This window comes from Rhipicephalus microplus, chromosome 3 (assembly GCF_043290135.1).
Source record: "Rhipicephalus microplus isolate Deutch F79 chromosome 3, USDA_Rmic, whole genome shotgun sequence".
NCBI classification, from domain to species: Eukaryota; Metazoa; Arthropoda; class Arachnida; order Ixodida; family Ixodidae; genus Rhipicephalus; species Rhipicephalus microplus.
The window spans coordinates 32,001,984-32,025,289 of record NC_134702.1 but is presented as its reverse complement, the minus strand read 5'-3'; the positions used below and the strand labels follow the sequence as shown (position 1 = coordinate 32,025,289).

Genomic DNA, 23,306 nt, shown 5'->3' with positions numbered 1-23,306 from the left:
CGCCGAATCTTCGAAACGCGGCAAAGCTTAACACTGATGGTGCCTAATGGAAAACTTCTTAAGCTCTTACGAACGGCGTATAAGCTATATCCTCCTTAACACCGCATACGCATCATGCCTTATGAACTGTCATTTGCAGTGTATCAGTGTTACAGCTTGAGTTTTGTGCCTCGTCTCCGCTTCACAGGACGCCATGGCGTACAACAAGTTCAACGCCTTCCACTGGCACCTTGTCGACGACCAGTCGTGGCCACTGGAAATGGCCACTTACCCAAACTTGACGCAGGTATAGAAGCTCGCCTCACGCACTGCTTGTTCAACGCGGCCATAAATTAATTATGCATAAATGTCTGGTTTTATATAATAACGCGAAGAAGCTGACAGACTTCACCAGGAAGCTAGTCCTTATCTCCTTCCTTAGTATTATCTGTTCGCAGAGGTTCGCAAAAGTAAGCTGTAGGGCATCTAAATATTTTAGGGGCGAAGCTCCTTAAGGCGTGGCCCGTACGTCCCCTGTATGTAGCCACCTCTCGTTTAGTTCTTGCAGTGTTCACTAGATGGGGATACTTGTAGCTGATGATTAGAGTTACTGTATATGCTGTGTATGCTCTACTGATGATGAAAAGATGTAAGATGTTATAAACTAGATGGCGTTACTTGTAGTTGATGATGAAAGATGCGAGATGTTATAAAATAGGAAGGATGTCACATATGGCGCGTGTCATTAGTGGAAGGCAATCGTTCGATTTAGTGCGGCGACGTACGCTAGGGGGAGCGTTGTAATAAAATCGAGTGGGCAAAATGTACGGAGGATTCATGGTTTACCAGGTTTACCTCCGGAGCTTCGCCCACTCATCATCATTCACTTCGTGGATATGGCGGCACTTTTTTTTATGCAGTTCTTAATCTAAGCGCCTGGAATGTTCCCATTATTAGGTTCTTTGCTCTAACTGCACGAGAGTGACCGTACCGCACTGTACTCGATCACATATCTGTGAATTCATTTTTCAGAAGTTTACTTGACACGTAAAAGTTGTGGCATGCAACACCTGTATTCACCAAAACAAAACGCTGCATTTTGCAAATATTTGCACAGTGGTTCTTTCGCGGCTATAGTTATAACTGGGAAGAGCTAGAGCGTAGCGCGAGTAAAATGTACTATCCGCGTGAAATGAAACTCGCATTGCGGCAAGGCTTCGTGATGATATAGTGTGCACCATCCATTTATTACCATTGACAGGCGCGCGCATCCTGTTGGGCAACTCAGCGCATCTATGCGTTGTTATGACCGTCGTCAGTAGGCGCCAGGCTGTCGCTGAGAAACGTAGCCGGGCAGCGCTCCCACGCCTGGAACACCAGTTCTCTTGAAACCAGCGTCCCGTGGCGGGGAGCGACGAAGAGATTAGAAGACGGTTCGCGAGCCAATGTCCCCACAAGCAGTTCCTCCGAGCCGGCTTGTTTAGCGAGACGGAGAAGCAGACCGACCGCACAGGTCGTGTCTCCGCGATTCAAGTGTCTACTCCTTGGCTGCCCTTCCAGGGAAAGGCGGAAGAAGCGACCCAACCGCGAAATTGTTCCGGGAGAGAACCCCATTTCCCCTATCCTCAGAGCATTGCGTCAAGAGGGGCAATAACTATTCGGCGGACCATGTGCTACTGAATTATGCCCTGTGGACGGTGTCTTGTGTGTGAGTGATTGACGTTCCAATCAAGGAGGAGAAGGCCAACAGGGTTTAAAACGTCTGTGCAGAGTGTATAGGACGTCGCTATGAACTATATAACGGTTCAACCACCACGCTCGTGGTTTGTGAAACTTCTAACCTCATGCTGTAAATAATTGTAAATAGTGCCATAAACCTCTTTGTTTTTCATATCCCCACCTTGTCAGCGTTCGTTTCCTCCACCCGAAGTTACGCCACGCTACCACAAGAGACCGGGTAGACCCCGGTCGGCAACAACGGGTGCTCAGCGCTGGGATACGAAGCTGCTACTGGTGAACAGCACAGAGATCCGCGACAACTGGTGATCAGCGCTGGGATTCGAATCGACTACGCGTCGAACAGAGCGGGTATTCACGACAGCGTGCCCTGTTCATGGTCATAAGCTGACGCTGTGCACTATACCAGGCTTGCCGATGTTCGTGTTTCATTTGACGCGGATAATATATATGCCTATATCTTTGTAAGGTGCTGCTGTAGTACTTCCGTGACTTATACGGAACAAAGCGCCAGCCCATGCTTTATTAAACTAACATTCAGCTTGTTACGGTGTTTTCGCGCGAACTTAGACGTTAGCGTGTTAATATTTTTTGTGCGTACGTGTCTATTGATAACTGACTGGGAACTTCAGCTGAGATAACAATGTTGGGCAGACTGTTGGGCTATTGGGTCTTGCGTCTTGCGACAATATAAAACTAGCACAAATGAAGGCGGGCACACAATGACGAACCAAACAAGGACCTCGTCCATGTCCTTGTCTGCCCCGCCTTTGTGTATCCGTCTTAATTCGCGCCCATTTCACTTGTTTTCAATGAAGTAGCACGTCTGCACTGGAGCATAGCATGTCACGCCTGAATCTGGGCTTTATTCTTTCGCTATCATTGAGCGTGGCACATACCTCTCGTTTTCGTGTTATGCGCAGAGTGCTTATTCCCCGAGGCACGTGTACAGTCGAAAAGACGTCCAGGACGTCATCGAGTACGCTCGATTGCGTGGAATTCGCGTTATACCCGAGATCGACACTCCGGGACACACGCAAGCCTTGGGAAAGATATTCCCCGGTAAGGCCCGTCAAGTTTGTACAAAAGCACCGAGGAAACGTATTTCCCGGCGTGATAACCGGAAATTCTGCATCATCCTTCATATCTCCGCCTGACCTCAGTAGAGTGACTATCCCCCGTATTCTAGAACCTCCCTTCACTCGACGCTTCTCCTTCACTTAAGAAAACCGACAGGAGCGCCATCTATAGGCATGGCATGTCACTGCATATCAGCAAAAGTCTGCTGCAATTCTTGAATAACGCAGCGTCATTTTCAGCCGAGCGGTGACGCAGAGCTGAACTCTGACAAGTGAAAGGTGAAAGTCGAGTCCAGGAGCGTTTGTGAATACGGGGGTATGTCACTAGGGGGTTGGCATTGGTGGAAGATCGCAGCTCATTTTTTTTTCCTGATAACTCTTTGTTGTGTGTGTACCTTCCTTGTGTTCTGTCTTTCGTTGCGCTATACAATCTATACGGTGATGTCATATCAAAACGACCAGCCTCCAACCTTAGAACAAAAGAATCTGTAAGGATATGAGACTATCGGTCCGTTTATAGTGGTTGACAGGAAGTGACGTGTACATGGCTCTTTTACCTGCATTATACCTGTAGAGCGACGCCCATTCTCTCTCTACGGTTTCACAAGCCGTGGCCGGCAAATGCCAAAGGAGTTTCAACCATCGTATAGTTAGACGACGTGGCTGATTGGAGATGCAGGTGCCGCGAGTGTGTCGTGCTTGCGTATGTCCCAACGCAAAGCGAAGGCCGAGGTGGCCTGTTCTTTCAAGCGCAAGTGTCGGCACTTGTTGATTAGTCACGACTGCGTGAACCTTTAAATGTAATCACCACGGAAGTTCAGCAACGAAGTCACGAAACCGCCGCCGATGCATTTTTCATCGCATTTGTAATGCATAAACGTGGCTCTTTCTTTTTCCTTCGTCGTCCTGTATTTCGCTGGAATGAACATTCATTCATCCATTCATATGTAACGTGAACCTTGCGACATACACCATTCACGCGCATGTGGCACATGTGTGGTGTATATAGCATTTTGCTTAGTTGTGATCAGTTATACATTAGACAATCTGGTCGGTGTATCAAGGTTCGTTTGCGGGAGCATGCAAATCTTCTACCCTTCGTGGCTCTGGTGTTAACCTTCCACTACATTGTAGGCTGTGCAGTTGTACACCCCTATTTGGAAATGTATCTGTTTTGATAAGGCTAGAATGCTGCGCCAGAGTTACTTGAGTTGTATATACCGTATTTGGAAACTTGGCCCGGAAAAAAAATGTGTAAGCGCAGCCTATGTGTTTTTGACCTAGAAAAAGTGTGATATTCTTGAAACGGAGGTGATTTGCATAGATAGCACCGACGCAGTGATGCAGTATAGGGTGCTTTGGCGAAGGCTCTGCACGGACTTTGGAGGATACGTTTTTTTTTTTTCTCAAACAAACTTTAGTTGTTAGTTCCCACCATTGTATTCACGATTTCTGCTTCTGTCTCTCAATTTTCTTTCATTTTCGAGTTTACAAATTCACTGAACTCTTTTTCTCGCGTATAGTGAGCCAGCTTCAATAATTTTGTCATACACAACACACTCGAAGTTGACGCGTTTGATTATTTTTTTTTTGTCTGACATGAATACACGCCCGGAAGATCCTTTCAAAATGAAAGGTATCTACAAATCAGGGGCGTTAGCAGAAATTGGAGGGAGGGGCACCCACTTGATTTTGAGGGGGAGGGGGGGCATGCTTTAAATGGTAATTTTTCTCCCTTTATACCACAGCGAAGAAAAAGTTCGGAGGCGGGGGGGGGGGGGGGGGGTATTACTCCTGGCTACGCCACTACTGCAAATGCATGCCGAGTTGCTTTGTTCATTCATGCACGATGGACGATTCTGTACAGCTGATCCACGGACCACCTTCATGTTTTGGGAACGCAGTTCTATAAACACCTTGCGGTACAATTAAAAGTAGAACAATCTTACGTATAGGATAAGCACTGCAAATGCTCTTTTTTATCTGTTAATCTAGTCACGCAATAAGCTTTATATCGACTACGGTAAAGTGCCACTTAGCTCTCAAAATCTTTGGTCTCTTCCAGATATTCTGACAGCATGCTACTTCAATCGTATTCGTGGAAATCCACACTACACGAAGCATGCAGCATTCGAGATGCTAGACCCAACCCGGAACTACACCTACGATGTGATGAGAAATATATTTCGAGAAGTCATTGAAGTCTTTAAAGACCGTTACATTCACCTAGGCATGGATGAAGTGTACTATTCCTGCTGGTACGTATATGACGCTGCAGTTAGCACGCTTTCGTTCTCATTCACCCAAAAACACTGAACGTCTTCCTTCCTAATCTGTTCCATTCCTGCAGACCTGTCAAAACAGAAGCAAAACGTAAAAAAAGAAAATGCTTTCAACATTTGATCACGCGTATTCAAGCATCAAAGAATTTTCTTCCGTTCTCACAAAGTACCTCTTAATACCTTAACTGAATTCGTGGCATCAATCTATGAGAGGTAATTCTTAAGCTCATGCATACATTGTTTTGAGGGTGGGTTTCGGTGCAGCCGCATTGGTCTGTTAACCTTGTTATTTTGCATGTTTAACAGCTCAACGAACAGTACTACCGTAGACGTATGCGCGTGATAACTGGTATGGGCTGTTGCGTTCGATGTTTCATGACATTGTTGATTTCACGTCGTGATGAACAAAAGTTAGAAAACGTTCGTTTGGTGTCTATGTGCCTTATGAAAAATCATAATGGGCGCTCAAATATCACGCATATACCTTTGATTGAAGGATATACAAGCTCTGAGGTGTTTTGACATAAAAACTGGTTCGGCGATAGCATTGATTAAAACGTTCGCTCATGAAAACCGTGTACGAAAACGCTTGCTTCGTGCACACGACAGGGCAAACATTTTTTTTTTTCGTTAATATGTCAGCTTCCTCTGCATCCCCTTTGTTGTGATGCCTGTCATATGCACGGACAAGCGCAATATCATAAGCCATTGAGCATCATAATCATCATGATGGCCGTCATCATGTTACACTGCGCGCTTAAATCCATGCTTCAATCACGCATAGCTTAATTCGGGATCGTAATCCCAGTATTTATGTTGAAGCGAACATTAATGTATTTGATCCGCGTATATAATAAATACATTTTATACAGACAATGTGCTTCAAAAGCACTTTGCCCGCAGGCAATGTTCTTTGCCACAGTACAGGGTTGATATACAGCGGATGCACACAGTGACATTGAAGCATTTTAGAAGCAACCCACGCTCTTGGGAAACGAAAACTGGCGTTGTTGGTTGGACATGACGCCTGCTGAAAGTCGCTCATTACTTTGCACAGGGAATCAAGTCCCGAGATTGCGGAGTTCATGAAGGAGCACGGTTTCCGTACAGTGAGCCAATTGGAACAGTACTATGTCCAGAGGACACTGGCGAACGTTCGAGAACTGGGCGCGAAGTACATGGTCTGGCAAGACCCCATCGGCAACAACGTCAACGTAAGCTTGTCACGAGTTCTGTACTTCTTGGCGAATCGCCTGCAGTGCGCCACTTCGCGGAACTTGTAATTGGCCAGACGTAGAATCGGCGTACAGTACACGACCGTGATTTCGTACTGTCGCGATTACAAAAGAGAAAGAAAGAAAGAAAGAAAGAAAGAAAGAAAGAAAGAAAGAAAGAAAAAAGAGAGAAAGAGCAAACACACGCAACTTATTACATTTACGCAAGGCAGTACAACCAACAACGTAACTGGGCAGCCTTTTTTGTTTTTTTTTCTTTTTATCCTTTGTTTATCTTTTGTTTTGTCTTTCTCTTTGTCGCCGATTTTCTATATCTTCTTCGTCTCTATTTATTTTCATTTCTTTCTTTTTCTCTATATCTATTTCTGAATCTCTCTTTCCATCTTTTTTCTTTTTGTTGCCTTCTCTTTCTTGCTCTTTCTATCTTTTTCCTCTTTGTTCGCTTTCTTTCTCACCCTCTGTCGCTTTATTTCTTGCTATCACTTTCTTTCTATCTCTTTATTGTTCTATCTATACCCTTTATTCTATATTTATTTCTATCCCTTGTTAAAATCGCACCGCAACAGGGACTGAATCAAACGCGACAGATGTCTTCCCTCTAACCCTACCGCGCCATTTTACGAAGCTAACGAGGAAAGCGGCTCTAACACCGAAACCGGGTCATGGGAAAACGCGACCCACGCCCAGCCTTCGCTCTAGCTCAACTGTGATATCTCGTGGGGTGATCGTAAGCGGGGAACTTGGTATGCAGGCGAACGTCGCAGAGCAGAGGCCGTTCATGACGGTGCTATAGTTTTCGCGAACATGAAACACGAGTTCTCATAACTTAAACAGCTCCGCTGTTAAAAAGATTTGCCAACTATAGATGTCCATATTCGTCAGTTATGATGGGCTCATTGATTTGTTCAATAATGCTTGTACTAGTACAGTGTGTGTGATACGAGATACCAATCCTACTTTTCTCGAAGTACGAGGTGCTCATAAGGGCCTATGAGGAAGCTTAAGTTGGCGGTTATCAGCGTACTTCTACGCTACTGGAATCATGCAATAGAATGTAAACTCGCGTGGTTCAGGTCGGAACAGTCTTTTTAAAGGGGCCCTGTAGTACTTTTCTAAGTAATCATTGAAAAGATTAATTAAATAAGTTTATCACCTCACGAACCGACAGCCACAAAAGTGTTTAAAATTCATGATAAGAACTTGGAACCGCGCTTAGACACAGGACACGGGAAAGAATAAACACACACGGCGCTGAACTGCAGCGCCGTGTGTGTCTTTTTCCCCTGCGTTTTGTGTCTAAGCGCTGTTTAGTATTTTTATCATGGAACCTCGCCAACTCACCCAATCTGATTGTAAGTTCTTTTATGTGGAATCCGTCAATCATGAGCCGAGTTACAGATAATTGTCGCACGCTAATATTGCTTCATCTTTTTCCCCGATGCCCCTGCCGTTTTAACAACCATTTTTCATAATCATCATGATGGTATGCGTGGTTACTGGTTCGCCTAGCCACAGATCTTCAGAACTCTGGCCTAACTTTTGGCAGCTGTAGTTATTGTATGTTGTCACGGGTCCCATTAATTCGAGAGGCAATCGCCGGGCTAATTCAAAAGGCCGAAGTATCGGCCCCCCGAACCGCACCACGAAAGCGTGGACAATTTAGAAGTGGTCCTTTTTGGCGCGCCAGCGGACGCCGGCTGTGGCCCAAAGAACAAGTCAGAGCCGAGAGTTGATAAACACAACAAAATTATATTCTCAATAATGGCAGATAAAAACGATACACAAATATGCGCACTCAACAATCGTTGAATACAATATGTCACCAATCAAACAACGTACTACACAGTACAATCAGCCACGCTCGAAACAACAGACACAGACAACAATACGCTCTACAATGCAGTCGCATGCATTGAACAACCAAGACACTTTAAGACTAAGAGATAGAAAACCTATTCAGTCCAAAGTTCTTGGAACAAAAGTACGATGATACTCTTCCGAGAATCACTCACTCAAAGTCCAGCGTTGTTGTCGTTCCGCTGCCCCCGAAGTTTCGCTTCCAGGAAACCTCGCCGAAGTTTCTCTTGCTGCAAACCTCGCGTCTTCAATTGGCCACTCTCCAAGCTTCAAACTTCTTCGCCGGAAACACGTCGGCTTCACACACGCAGCTTTTGCCACGCGTCTTCGCTCGATAGCGGTAAACACACACTCTTGCCTGTAGCTCGAGTCGTCACCCCTCGGGTGGAAATCCTCTTCTTCTCCTGCTTTGTCTCTATGGACAAAACCTTCGCCGACTACACGGCGGAATCCCTACGCGCTCTGGCGATAACTTCCGTCTTCTCCTGCTTTCCCATCTCGGCTGCTCGATTAAATACCTTCTGCGCGAGATTCCAGAAAGTTCTCGTGATTTCGTCGGCGCGATACGCAACGAAGGCTAGGGAGAGGGCGAGACGGTTCGAATGACGTCCGCGACGGATGACTCAACCCGGCATCACCCCGCCCCTTCCATCTGGAACGTTCGAGGGCTTGCTCGGGTGCCGATGTGGGGTGAGGAGGTTCGTCGGCGAACCCACGCTTCCGAGGGAGAGAGTCGCGCGCCCGGGAGTCTTTGGATGTTTGTTTTCTTTTTTTTAATCGTTGACCTCACGGCGACACTCCGGCGTTTCGTCGCGAGAATTTGGCGGCGCGCCCTTTTTGAGCGCTCGTTTTGTGACATATGTACATACGATGTCCGAGCGTCACAAAATGAAGAGTGTCATGAAGTGAGACAAAGTGAAGATACGTACGTATTGATTACACAGCTGTACGAAAGAAAAAAACGTCATGGCTGAACTGAATTTGATTTCACTCTCATATTTGTGATTTGCGCAGGCGGCAGACGATACTCTTGTTGTAATCTGGAAGGGAGGACCACGATATAAATATGCGACGCCGTGGCAGACCCACGCCAGGACTATCGCACGTAAGGGCTACCAGATGGTTGTATCGGCTTGCTGGTACCTGAACCACATCGAGACTGGCCCAGACTGGAAGGACCTCTACCAGTGTGATCCTCGTGGTTTCAATGGTGAGCTTGTGTGTCTCCTGTTTCGTTTAGAGACCGGATAATGACGGCTTCCAAAATATATGTGTCGCGGCCGCACAGTGTCGTTACGTGAATGGAAGGGGAAAAAAATTTTGCTGTAGGCTCCTCTTCACGTCCTTGTGCGTTATGTGACGCAGATAGCGTCACAACCTACGACGTCTTTTAAGTTTGCCGCAAACTGTAGTCGCTTAGAGCATACTCATAAATACAAACTCTCCCCAAAGAAGTACAGGGGAGGGAGAGGGGGGTCGCCATTATTCTGCGAGAGGTTCATGCTCGGACAAGTACTTTTTTCTTTGTTGACGTGGCCAATGCTCTTAGAAAACTATTTCAGAGCGTTGGATGTAACTACTAGACATATTAATAGTGCAATGTCCGTCGTCCCCACCTAAATACTAGGATTATCCCGCAAATCATCAATATTTGGCGTGCTTGCTTTTATTTCTCTGCTGTGAATCTGTACACTTTCACAGATGACATGCGCCGTCAGGTGACACACTAGCATGGGCAGTCTTGGACTTAAATCTAGCAAGAAGCTGTAGGCGAGCAAATGGTTTTGTCCTCATGCCTGCGATTAAAACGAGCTTACATAACCCCAGTTATCACCAGTCGGCGTGGCCTGCACAGGGAATGGACTATGATATATATATTGTCGCTCATGCCACTTGATCCTCAGTTCCCCTGGTCAAAGGCGACTGCCGCTTATAAAAGGTATAAAAATGGCAATCTGTGCCGTGGTTACAGTCTCGCGATTTTTGTGCGTGATATTTAATCAAAATGAGCGCTTTTTTCTTCACCTGTTTCAAACCAAATTTGCTTTTACACCGTTTATTTTAACATAAGTACACTACTTGTTCCTTGCAATGGTACCTCGAGTCGACACCGAGATTGTCTAGTGCTGAACAAGTGCACGCTGCCAAAGATACGATTGCTTATTGTTATTTCTTGTGTTATTTTCTGTCCAGTTCTCTACGTCATCACGGAGTTTCTCCTAATGAGGGCGTAGTTGGGTTGGGGGGTCTGAAAAAATTGAATTGCTGCACAAAATTGAAGAAAAAAAAACACAAGGGAGACAGGAAAGAGCACAGCGGGGCCTGGTTTGTGGGGCTCAACGTCCCGAAGCTATTCAGGATATGAGAGACGCCTAGGCGGCGGTTCTTTATTAAATGCGAAGTATTTCTTGGCGAACTTCGGCGACTTTGAGCGTATCTATCTATCTATCTATCTATCTATCTATCTATCTATCTATCTATCTATCTATCTATCTATCTATCTATCTATCTATCTATCTATCTATCTATCTATCTATCTATCTATCTATCTATCTATCTATCTATCTATCTATCTATCTGTCTGTCTGTCTGTCTGTCTGTCTGTCTGTCTGTCTGTCTGTCTGTCTGTCTGTCTGTCTGTCTGTCTGTCTGTCTGTCTGTCTGTCTGTCTGTCTGTCTGTCTGTCTGTCTGTCTGTCTGTCTGTCTGTCTGTCTGTCTGTCTGTCTGTCTGTCTGTCTGTCTGTCTGTCTGTCTGTCTGTCTGTCTGTCTAGCCACCTACGACTTTTAGCCTTTCTGGCCGTTTCGATAATGGTATCAATACCAAACTTGGTATGGAATAACATAACTGTATGAAGAACATATTTGACTAGTCGTAACATGAAAATCATTGCCGTATGCATGTGGGAGGTAGTGGCCAGATACTGCACCAGGGTGGCCAATCCTTCTCTGGAGAATTGGCAATGGGCAATGGGCAATGAGTAAGGTAAAAACACAGTATACAATACTGATGGGAGACTTTAATGCAAAGGTAGAGAAGGAGCAGGCTGGAGACCAGGCAGTAGGAGATTATGGCATTGGTACTAGAAACGCCAGAGGAGAGCTACTAGTATAATTCGCAGAGCACAATAATTTGCGGATTTTGAATACTCTCTACCGAAAACGAAGAAGCCGCAACTGGACATGGAGGAGCCCTAATGGCGAAAATAAAAACGAAATAGACTTTATAATGAGTGCACACCCAGGCATCGTGCAGGATGTGGAAGTGGTTGGCAAGGTACGATGCAGTGACGCAGTGATGCAGAATGGTACGGTCTCGAATTCGCCTAGACTTGAGAAAGGAACGACAGAAACTAATACGCAAGAAGCCAATCAATCAGCTAGAACTGAGAGGGAAAGTACAGGAATTGAGAGTCTCGCTTCAGAACAGGTACTTGTCTCTTAGTGAGGAAACCAACCTTAGCATAGATACAATGAATGATAATCTGACGAGTATCATTACGGAGTGTGCAGTGGAAGTTGGAGGAAGGGTAGTTAGACAGGACACTGGCAAGCTTTCCCAGGAAACGAAGAATCTCATTAAGAAGCGTCAAATCATGAAAGTCTCAAGTACAACAGACAAAATAGAACTGGCAGAGCTTTCGAAGTTGATTAATAGGCGTAAGGTATCCGACGTAAGAAGGTATAACATGGAGAGAATTGAACACGCTCTGAAAAACGGAGGAAGCGTCAAAGCAGTGAAGAGGAAACTTGGGATAGGCAAAAATCGGATGTATGCACTAAGGGACAAAGAAAGCAAAATAACTACCAATATGGATAGGATAGTTAAAATAGTGGAGGAGTTTTACAGAGATTTGTACAGTAGCCGGGACACCCACGACTTTAATACTATTAGAACTAGCAGTAACCCAGATGACACCCCAACAGTAATGATAGAAGTCAGAAAAGCTTTGGAGAGCATGCAAAGAGGAAAAGCTGCTGGTGAGAATCAGGTAACATCAGATCTGCTGAAAGATGGAGGACAGATTGTGTTAGAAAAACTAGCCACCCTGTTTACGAGGTGTCTCCTGACGGGAAGAGTACCAGAGTCTTGGAAGAACGCTAACATCATCTTAATACATAAGAAAGGAGATGACAAGGACTTGAAGAATTACAGACTGATTAGCTTGCTCTCTGTAGTATACAAGCTATTTACAAAAGTAATTGCTAACAGAGTAAAGAAAACATTAGAATTCAATCAACCAAAGGAACAAGCAGGATTTCGAACAGGCTACTCAACAATCGACCACATTCATACTATCAATCAGGTAATAGAGAAATGCTCAGAATATAACCAACCACTATACATAGCCTTCATAGATTACGAGAAGGCGTTTGATTCAGTAGAAATATCAGCCGTCATGAAGACACTGCGGAATCAGGGCGTCGATGAAGTATATATAAACATCATGCAAGAAATCTACAGGGGACCAACAGCTACCATAGTGCTTCATAAAGAAAGCAACAGAATACCAGTCAAGAAGGGTGTAAGGCAGGGGGACCCAATCTCCCCAATGCTATTTACCACGTGCTTACAGGAGGTTTTCAGAAGCCTAGAATGGGAACAGTTAGGGATAAGAGTTAATGGACAGTACCTTAGTAACCTGCGCTTCACCGATGACATTGCATTGCTGAGTAACTCAGGGGACGAATTTCAACTAATGATTACAGAGTTAGACAAGGAGAGCAGAAAGGTAGGTCTTAAAATGAATCTGCAGAAAATGAAAGTAATGTACAACAACCACGGAAAAGAGCAGCGCTTCGAGATAGGTAATAGTGCACTTCAAGTTGTAAAAGACCAAGTCTACATAGGGCAGGTAATAACCGCGGAGCTGAACCACGAGATTGAAGTAACTAGAAGAATAAGAATGAGGTGAAGCACATTTGGCAAGCACTCTCAAATTATGACAGGTAGATTGCCACTATCCCTCAACAGAAAGGTATATAACAGCTGTATCTTGCCGGTACTTAGCTACGGAGCAGAAACCTGGAGACTTACAAAGAGGGTTCAGCTTAAATTGAGGACGACGCAGCGAGCAATGGAAAGAAAAATGGTAGGTGTAACCTTAAGAGACAAGAAGAGAGCAGAGTGGATTAGGGAACAAACGGGGGTTAAGGATATCATAGCTGAAATCAAGAAGAAGAAATGGACATGGGCTGGGCATGTAGCACGTAGACAGGATAACCGCTGGTCGTTAAGGGTAACTAACTGGATTCCCAGAGAAGGAAAGCGGGTAAGGGGGAGACAAAAGGTTAGGTGGGCAGATGAGATTAAGAAGTTTGCGGGTATAAATTGGCAGCAGCAAGCACAGGACCGGGTTAACTGGCGGAACATGGGAGAGGCTTTTGTCCTGCAGTGGACGTAGTCAGGCTGATGATGATGATGATGAACATGAAAATCATGACATGGATGTCATGAATGTTATGATTTACATTTCATGGTCCTGCAGCTTTTGCGGTGGTTTCATTCACATGGCATGTTGCAAAACTGGTATGGTATGACATGATTACATGGCGAACACAAGCGACAGATTCTAACATGAAAATTATGACATGTGTGTCATGTAAAAACATGACTACATGCCAAGCTCGTGATGCGCAAGCGGCCGTTTCGCTAGCTTCACTTATACCATATTTGGTATTACGAGACGTGAATAGATGACGAAGGTATGTTGCTGGTGCAAACACGATAAACATGAGATGCGTGTCATGCCCAACATGGCTACATGCTTCGCTCATGATGCGCTCGCGGCCGTTTCGCTAGCTTCACATGTACCAAACTCGCTATTACGTGACGCGAATGGACGACATAAACAAATGATACATACAAACATAATAATCACGACATGCTTGTCATGTGACAACATGACTGCATGCCACACTCATGATGCACTCGCGGCCGTTTCGCTAGCTTCACACATTCCAAATTTGGTATTACGTGACATCAATGAATGACAAAAGCATGTGACTGGTGCAAAAATGGTAATCATGAGATGTGTGTCATGTGAAAACGTGACTACATGCCACAGTCAAGACGCCAATGCATTCGGCGTGCCGTGGTGCGCGTGCTCGCCGGCGTTGCGACGCCAGGCGCCCGTCCTGCCATATACTTAGGGAGCCTTCATGTGCGCGCGTCTTCGTGTTTTAGGGTGGTGACAACTCCGATTATGGTTGCTTAGAACTGGCTAAAAGGGCCCCCATACTTGACGGGTCTCCATGTTGGTTCTGAGTGGTCGCTCATTTACATTGACGGCAGCGTCGGTTTCAACGAGAAGAGGGATTTTTTTTTTTTGTATAGCAAGGGCTGAAGTCTGAAGGGTTGTTTTCTGAAGTTAGCCGTGGTTTGGTAGAACAGGAAAGACATGTTCGTGACTCGAGTTTGTATAAAATACCGTTAAAACAGTTCGTTTCTCCCACTTGGTAGACCCACCGCATTGGCGGAGTGAGGTTATTTAGGGAGCCTATATTTGCGAGGGGGAGAACCTCGATGTCACTATGAATGGACTTCAATGTCTGCGCGCCATTCATGAAGCATATTCACCTTAGCACTGCAAATACCTCAAAGGCCTCTTAGTGCAAGGCTCGAAACCGCGCTGTTCATATGATAGAACTCGTAACGACAGGGAAGGCAGAACAAACAACCGGGTAGCTCGCGATGTTCTCTGTAAACCGAATAGCTCAGCTAGCCTGCTTCTCATACCCCAAACATTGCGTTTCTCCGAAATATAATTTCCTACAGCAAGCTTAGTTCCTGCGAACGAATCTATACAATGACTGCTTAAAAACCTTATAAGCTGTAAGCATTGCCCGAAAAAGTAGGGCATTCAATCACATTACACTGCCCTCCCCCTATGCCCACAAGCCTGCATATTAGGCTAGAAGAAAAGCAAAGTGGAGCAACGAGGGACAAATCAAGTTTTTCCAGGTCAGATTTTATTGCAAACAGCATCCAAACTGCATCTGGCCTTGTGTCTTCAAACCATCCTGCCTCCGTTGCTGGAAGCTTGTGTCCTCGCAGTGGGCCTAGAGTAAAGCAATAAGACAAAAAATCATACACGGCTCCGACCACATATACGGAGTTCATACACATTTTCTCTACAAGCACTAAATAAAAGCAGAGTTTACGATATCAAATCATCTGTGTGTCTGGTTATGAAACAAAAGGACGACACAAATAACGATGCACCACGTAGGGCATATTTGAGTTATGGGCTGACAACCGACTTGCTTAGAGAACATATACTGCTCCGTTCAGGACCGACAGATAGACAGAAGGATGGACGGACACGAACAGTAAATCTGTCGTATTCTATGTCATCAAAGAGAAGTCCTGTTTGCAATTATTGAGCGAGTTTCGGTGTGATTGCGCGTGTCATTGAAGCGGAGAACGAATACCTTATGGCAAGCCACACAAAAAGTTAGTTGCGTTGCAGCAACTGTGCAAGACAAGTGCCTACAGGGAACGCGTTCATCGGCTCGTCTGTCTACCTGTCCAAGTGCCCTTCCTCAGCAACCGAGGTAATACCTGTGACACACGGGCAAAAGTAAAGTACTTTGAAGTAAACCCCTTTTGTCGCCTAAGGGGACCATTTGATCTTCCTATGCTATGCACTTCGATTCAGGTGCACGTTAGAGAAACCCCAGGTGGTTAAAATTTCCAAAGCCCTTCACTACGACGTGCCTCATAATCATATCGTGGTTTTGGCCCGTAGAACCTTCGATATTATTGTACGATAAGCCACGCACTACAGCCATCTAATGACGCCGGATATGTTAAAGTGTAAAGCCCAGAACGACTTGTTCGTTCCAGATAACTGAATCGTATGATTCGCATTATTTTAGAAGAAAGATACCGAACTACTTCAATAAAAATTTGGCCTTTTTAAGGCTATAAAATGCGCGAGATGACGAGAACACAAAGTCAAATTAAACACAATTTATTGAACACTGAACAAAGTCAAATTAAACACAATTTACTGAACACTGAAACAAACAAACTGGAAGCCACTTTTCTTCAAAGGCAAGAGCCAGAGTTACAGGAGACGTGCTTTTTGGTTTGCTACAGCCACCTTTTCCTTGCTTTCTAATTTATGGTTGAAATCTCTGAAGGCGCACCTCGTAAGCGGGAGGCTTGAAAAAATGTCTCTTTTCGGCCGCGGATTTCGTCGAATCGTACCCACTTCGGCAACCAGTCACAAAGCAGCGAGGCATGTTTTCTCACATTCAAGAACCGTCACATGACACATGTGAGCTGTGTAGCTCACAGGGAAATCGATGACTGAGTTGAAGACATTAAAAAACACCCGGCACCATGCAGATCACGCCAACGCTGACAGCGTCGGTGCCGTTGTGAGACGGCACCGCCGAGAGGGGGCGCGCTTGCGGCTTTTTGACCGGTACAGGGAAGGGTGACACTCGCGGCGCCGCAGTTTGCAAACTGAAAAAAGTATCTAGTAACGTTGATACCTGCATCCTTTTTAATCTCATCGGCCCACCTACATTTCTGTCTCCCCTTCACCCGCTTGTCTTCTCTTGGAATTCAGCCTGTGATCCTTAATGACCAGCGGTTGTCCTGCCTTCGCGCTACGCGCCCTGCCCATGGATGACCATTTATTCTTCTTGATTTCAACTATGATGTTTTCAACACCGGTTCGTTCCCTGATATACTCTGCTCTGTTCTTGTGTCTTTGGTTTGCACCCATCATATTCCTTTCCATCGATCACTGCGTCGTTCCAAATTTAAGCTGAACCTTCTTTGTAAGCCTCCAGGTTTCTGCTCTCCCTCCCTATTATGTCAACGTATGAATAAGCTAACTTTGCGCCCCCCCCCCCACCCTACCGTATGAATAAGCTAACTTTGCGCCCCCCCCCCCACCCTACCGTAGTCGCAGGGCTCGCACTCCCTATAGTGTCCATGCCTTTGGGCGTGCCTCGTAATCTTATCCAGGTTTTCTCAAATGAAACCGCAGGTATTATATTATTCTGCATATGCAGCAAAATATACGTCTCAACACCGGTTCCGAGCTATAACGCGCAAGCGTTTTGTAAGTGAAGCTTGTTAGGAGGTTTTGGTAGTGGCGTTGGCGTACGCGAAAAACACGGTGCCGGCCAGGCGCAGATATGCGGCCCTCAACAGTGTGCCGGTCACGGGATTATTTGTATGCGCTGCTTTCCAATACTTAGAGCTCTTCATTGTGGGGTGGGTTGTCAGCGGTAAGTCGTTTCTGATACGGCATGATGATCTTTTATATACAGGTAACTGGTCATTTTACGTTCCTAGATTTTAGTGTTGGATATAAACACGTGACATCGTGTTCCGGCGCCCGAACGTGAGCTATTGGGACACAATACCGCCTGCGTAGGCGTGCCCTCATATCTCGCCCGCTACCAATCAAAATCGTTTCGTTTCCGCCGGAGATAGGGATAAAGACAAAAACAAATGCTCGAGAGGAAGAAACAGAAAGAAAAGTAGTAGACCATGCAGGAACGCTCGCCCTCATTTCCCCGATAGAGAGAGGGCTGTGTCATTTTCATTATATCTGTAGTCATATTGTCAAATGTGGATATATTCAGCACCGACGGAAACGCTAACCCGACGCCATTCTCTCGGTATTCTTTGTGTAAAAGGGACACCATCGCGACGCTTGTCGCCGGTTGGTTGGTTGGTTGCGAAACTTTAGTGAGGTCCTGCAAGGCGTGCGTCAGCACGCAGCGGGCGACTCCCACGTCGGGACCGTAAGGCCAAGCCTATCGGCCGCTCCGCGGGCCTGCTGGACGGCCCAAAGTTGGTCGGCCAAAAGGGAGCTGCGCAGGGCCGCCTCCCACCTGACCGATGTAGTGTTGGGGTTAGTGTACATTGCCTTGCACTCCCAGAGCATGTGCGCCAGCGTGGATACATCCCCACATGCGGGGCAAGCGTCATTGGGAAACACGTCAGGATAAATAGCGTGAAGGGATCTGAGGTTAGGGTACGTGTCGGTCTGCAGTAGTCTTAGCGTAAGGGCCTGTGGCCTATTAAGATTTGGATGAGGGAGTGGTGTCTATAAGTATCCAATTGCTTCTTGTCTTGCAGGGACTGAACAAGAGAAGAACATGGTCGTCGGCGGTGAGGCTTGCATGTGGGCCGAGTACGTAGACGGCACCAATTTGATCCCCAGGCTCTGGTAAGCACGTCACTTGGATTATACGGTACGCTTGTAATAACTTTTCACTGTTGTATAGACTCGCGACGCACGCAGTGATCCTTCGGCACTTGCAAATGCAAACTGATGTGAGTGCAGAAGCGAAAGAGGCAATGAAATTCAATTAAAGTAGCACTGAGTACTGCACTTGATCCCTTAATTATGAAAAATACCTTATCATGTGTTACACACACGCACACGCACACACACACACACACAGGCAAACATAGACGCAAACACACACGCGGGGAGAGACAGCATCACTATTTAACTGATACCGATTTATAGATAGGAAGGCATTGCACACACATCTTTGTGAGTTATGTTGGCACGGTCCACGTAATCATCGCGACATACAAAAAAAAATCCACCTGTAGTACCTGTTTTTTTTTTCTTTTTTGTGTGATCAGATCAGAATAACAAACGAGTACGTTGTCTCGTGAAAACTAACTTCAAGAAATATATGTACCATCCACTTCCCAGCGAAGGCTTTGTTAATCGAAAGAGGTATTGACAAAAACGCATATCTCATCAGGCGCAAGGCTGGTTTCTCTTAGAATACAAATGGCGGAAACTATGTCTGCCACAGGAAAAGGCCGCGTTGCGAAGTTGAGGACGAAAAACTGGCACGCTTTCCCTGTGTCAGTCCAGCTTTTCGTTCTCAACTTTGCAGCGCATCGTTTTCCTGCAGTATGGTCCCACTAGCCCCCACACAAGCTTTTCTGTATGTCTGCTGCTCTGCAGTCAACCTCTCAGGTGTTGTCGTCCTCGTTATGTACAACAACTCGTGCCAGCATTCCTTCTCTCCTTTACATATGTATATTGCGGTGATTGCGTGTCCCCTTGGCGACGCGGATGTTCCTAATAGACCTGGCTTTACCACAGCGAATATGGACCGACTCGTTGCTGCATGACGTCCATGTCGTTGTACTTGTCTCGCCACACACTATATAATCACGTTCGTCAAGTGTTTTCGCGGTGTCAGACGAGCGAGCTCAATTCAAGATACTGCTAGAATATTTCTCTTCATGCACCTTGAGAAGGGTCGTGCAACAACTTTCCTATAGTAATCCTTGAATTATCTCAGTATCGGAGTTTATAGCCTCACGAATATATTGCCGCTAAAATTTTTTTCGTATTCGTAAAGTATAGCAGGAGATCACTTCATAAATTTGTCGCCCGCGCTTGGTCTCTCGTTTCGTTCATACGAGCATGCTAAAAGCTATCCAATAGTCGTTGGGGGGGAGGAGGGTAGATGACAAAAGGGCAAGAAGCTACGTCAGTGCGCATTATCACTTTTAGCATACTTTTTTTCTCGTTTTTTGTTTGTTTGTTTGACCACATCGGCGTATACTTAAGACGTGATCGCGAGCACACTCATGTAATTCTGTACTGCGTAATTATGGTACTACTAAATCAACGTCGAGCAGCGCCACTGCACTTATCTCTACTGGGAATATCTGCGGCGCTCCTTTCGCCAGAACACGGCCGCGTCCACTTCCACCTACTCGCAGAAACCTGATCATTTGTATACATGTAGCGCGTCGCAATGTAACTGACTAGCAGTGGTCCGGGTCGAATGGTGCGCATGCTCGCACGTCTTCTTACCGCCACCGCTGCCAAGGCCGGCGACAGACCGTCACCGGCAGCGTTGTTGCGAAAGACGGCGACGCCAACACGGTCCCGAAGGCGCCACTGCTTTCAACTCCGCCGGGAAGGTCACCAGCCGTTTGGTAGCGTATGTTTCTCAGCTCGCGACTGCTTCTGCGCAGAGCTGATAAGACGAGCGGACGAGACGACGGTGAGTTAAACAAGGTTTATGTACAGCGTATATACAGAGGCGTTACAATTTCGGCACTGGGGCCGACAGAGACTCGAAGAGCCGAGCTCTCCTCTCTAACACATAGGTCAACTGTTCGCCTAAGACCGCCGACTCACACACATGTCGGCTCTCCGACACGGGGACTCCTCTCACATAGGACCGCCGATCGCGACGCACCGCAGGGCTTCTTTTATAGGCACCGGGTCCAACCAAAAATGTCCAATTAGAAGCGCCGCTGGTCGTCAGGGCAGATTCCTCCAATGGGGTCGCCGCGATATGCGTCAGACCACCAGACACGAGGGCGCCGGCTCGCTGTCACGTGCGCCGCTGACTCAATGCACGTGGGCCAGAGAGGCGCCGCGCGTGTTCACGTCGTCGAGTTGTTCGCGTCAGGCGGACTGCGGGCTGGCCTTGACCCAGATTGCCTTTTTCAGAGGCACGGACGTTTGACGAGGACTCGCTGGCATAACAGCACCCCCGCCGCCAGACAATGCACCGGAAAGACGAGCTGCTTCCACGGGGCTCGGATGTCAGGTGCGCTCGTTCGCCAGGTCCCTCCAGGTTCGCCTCCAGGGCCATGGGGAGAATACAGCTCCAGACTGTTCCGGGAACACATCCCATTTTGACGACGGATCCCAGCTCCACTGGCTTGTCGCCACAACTTGTCGACCAGCTTCTCTCGTCTCTTCTGACCATCTTCGGTTTCAGCACTTGTCGATGGTTCTGCAACTTGCCAAGAACGGATCGACAACAGACAACACACGACACACGCAAGTGCCTTCGGTCACCCGACAGAACACCAGACAAAGTATAGTACAACATACACCTATCTACGTGTCTATCGGAATTTTGTTCCCTCTACATCAAGAGGCACATGTGGGACACAAGACTCCTAAAGTAAGAACTTGAATTTTTCACAATTACAACAACGCAACGAATTAGAATACCACATAAAGTTGGCCCCTTGAGATCACTCTGAACGAGAGCGCTCAGCCCAGGTCGTGATGAGGTCAAAATTTGGCCCCGAATCGCCAGCGAGAAACCGAAAGGTTGAGAAGTTACTAGCTGGGACGCACTGCTCAATGCACCTGCATTAGCGTATACCTTTCCTTTATTTATTTATTTTTTTTTTGATAGCGAACGTCAAAGTTGCGCTGTGGAGCAACATGCTCCACTTCAGTAACCGGCCACTTTTAGGCGACGATACCTATGCGGCACCAAGAGCGGCTCACACTTTCGACGTTGCACAGGGGAACAACGATACGGCTTGCTACGGATTGACTCCTCACCGCTTAGCTCGATATCGTGTTCGATCACCCTCGTGTTTCCGGGGCGGTCCGAAAACACGTCTTCAAACTCGGAACCAATCTTTCTCAGGTCCTCTTTCTCAGGTCCTCCTTCACTTAAGCTAGGCTCTAGGTTTATCTGCTCCCGGATTACTTTCGATCCCCCTTCAATTACCTCACTAGAACTCAAAATTTCTGCTTCCTCTTCCTTTGAAGCATTCAACAACAGATTTACGACCGCTTGATGTTGAACGTATGGTTTCATCAAGTTGTAAATTTTGTCCGGCCGCCTTCCTAATTTCACTTCATAATTTGTATCGCAAGGCTTCGATAATACTTTGGCGGGCCCTTCCCAATCAACCTCAAGCTTGTTCTTTTTGAACGGCTGCAGCAGCATTACCTGACTCCCTACTTCAAAAACACGCTTCTTCACCGATTCCTCGTAGTGCTCCTTCGACAGCACTTTTGCCGCGTTTTTCTGGCTTTCCACTAGCGCTTCAATTTGGCTTTCCACTAGCGCTTCAATCGAGAGATCCTCACGCTGCTCTCGAATGAGCGTCTCTCGATCAACTCTCGGCAGCTCGCTCCAACTTTCCGCTACAGGCGAGGGCGTTGCAACCCTCTCGCTCTGACTCAATGGCGCCATGTCGCCTCCCCTTTCTACGGGAAACGCGCCGGTCGGTTCGGCGACGGGCCGCTCGCGTGACTGCTCACATGACTCATGCGGAAACTTTCCTTTCTGGCGTTCCGTCGACCCGCCGACAAGGTCACTTGAGAGTTCACCGCATTGAACCAGATCAAGCTGCCGCGATAGCTTCCGCGCTTGCGATCGCGTGAGAGCCATGCACGCTAAGTTGGGGAAGAACGATTTGCCCTGCTCTTTGAGAAGCTGCTCTGAGTTGTTGTAGAAAAGATAAGGAAAACGATCATTTAGCGCGGCAGACACAGCCGCTTCGGTGCGAAGCTCACTGAACGGGCCTTTAATGACAACCGTGGCGATTGGTAAGCGAACACTCTGCTCCTCGGCGACCTGCCTGATCCACGCGCATTCTCCTGTGAAGTCATCCGGAGACACCAATGAAGGATGGACAACGTCCATGGTTGCCGCTGAGTCTCTAAGTGCTCGGCACGTTTTCTCATTCACCCTAATTTCTTGGAGATACGGTTCCAACAACCGAATGTTTTTTTTCTGATTCTCGGATCGTTGCGAAAGCAAACTTTTCCTGACAGTTTCTCGCGATGTGCCCTTCCTTTTTGCAGTTGTAGCAGATTAGTGGCTTCCGTGATTCAAACGCCCGTGTGGTATCAGTGCGTTGTTTAGAAACCTCACTCGATTTTTCCGCTTCTGTTTTCCCTTCCTCTACAGTGTTCTTTGTAAGAGACGGGTCCTTTTTGAAATTACGGTGCGGAGCGGGTTTCCGTTGATCAGGTTTCTTTGAAAAGCCCTCTTTTCTTTCATCCTTTTCAACGCGCACTGCCCTGCTATGCAACTTTCGGCGAGTATAATACTCCTCAGCTAACTCTGCTGCCTTGTTTAGCTGTACTTCACCAAGTTTGTCCTGCAGCCAAAGTTTGACATCCTCCTCGATGCAGCGGTAGAATTGCTCCAATGCAACGCATTCCCCCACTTTATCGCGGTCGTCATAAACACCTTCGCCCTTGAGCCATTCAATCAAATCGGCTTTAAGACGAAACGCGAAGTCAACGTGTGACTCATTCCCCTTTTTAGCATACCGGAACCTTTGCCTGAAAGCCTCGGGTGACAACTTATAACGTCTCAAGAGCACTTCCTTAACCTCGTCATAGCTCT

At 46.7% G+C, this 23,306-nt stretch overlaps 1 protein-coding gene across 1 annotated transcript in view; it reads left to right on the top strand.

Annotated features, from left to right (window-relative positions):
- The window catches only part of LOC119176968 (beta-hexosaminidase subunit alpha-like), a 33,607-nt gene that overhangs the window by 6,041 nt on the left and 4,260 nt on the right, over positions 1-23,306 (top strand). The window contains exons 6-11 of the mRNA XM_075889193.1: positions 188-286; positions 2,640-2,778; positions 4,861-5,053; positions 6,135-6,291; positions 9,184-9,379; positions 18,280-18,370. Of these exons, the coding sequence (XP_075745308.1) occupies positions 188-286; positions 2,640-2,778; positions 4,861-5,053; positions 6,135-6,291; positions 9,184-9,379; positions 18,280-18,370 (875 nt within the window). The remainder of the gene's footprint in view (positions 1-187; positions 287-2,639; positions 2,779-4,860; positions 5,054-6,134; positions 6,292-9,183; positions 9,380-18,279; positions 18,371-23,306) is intronic.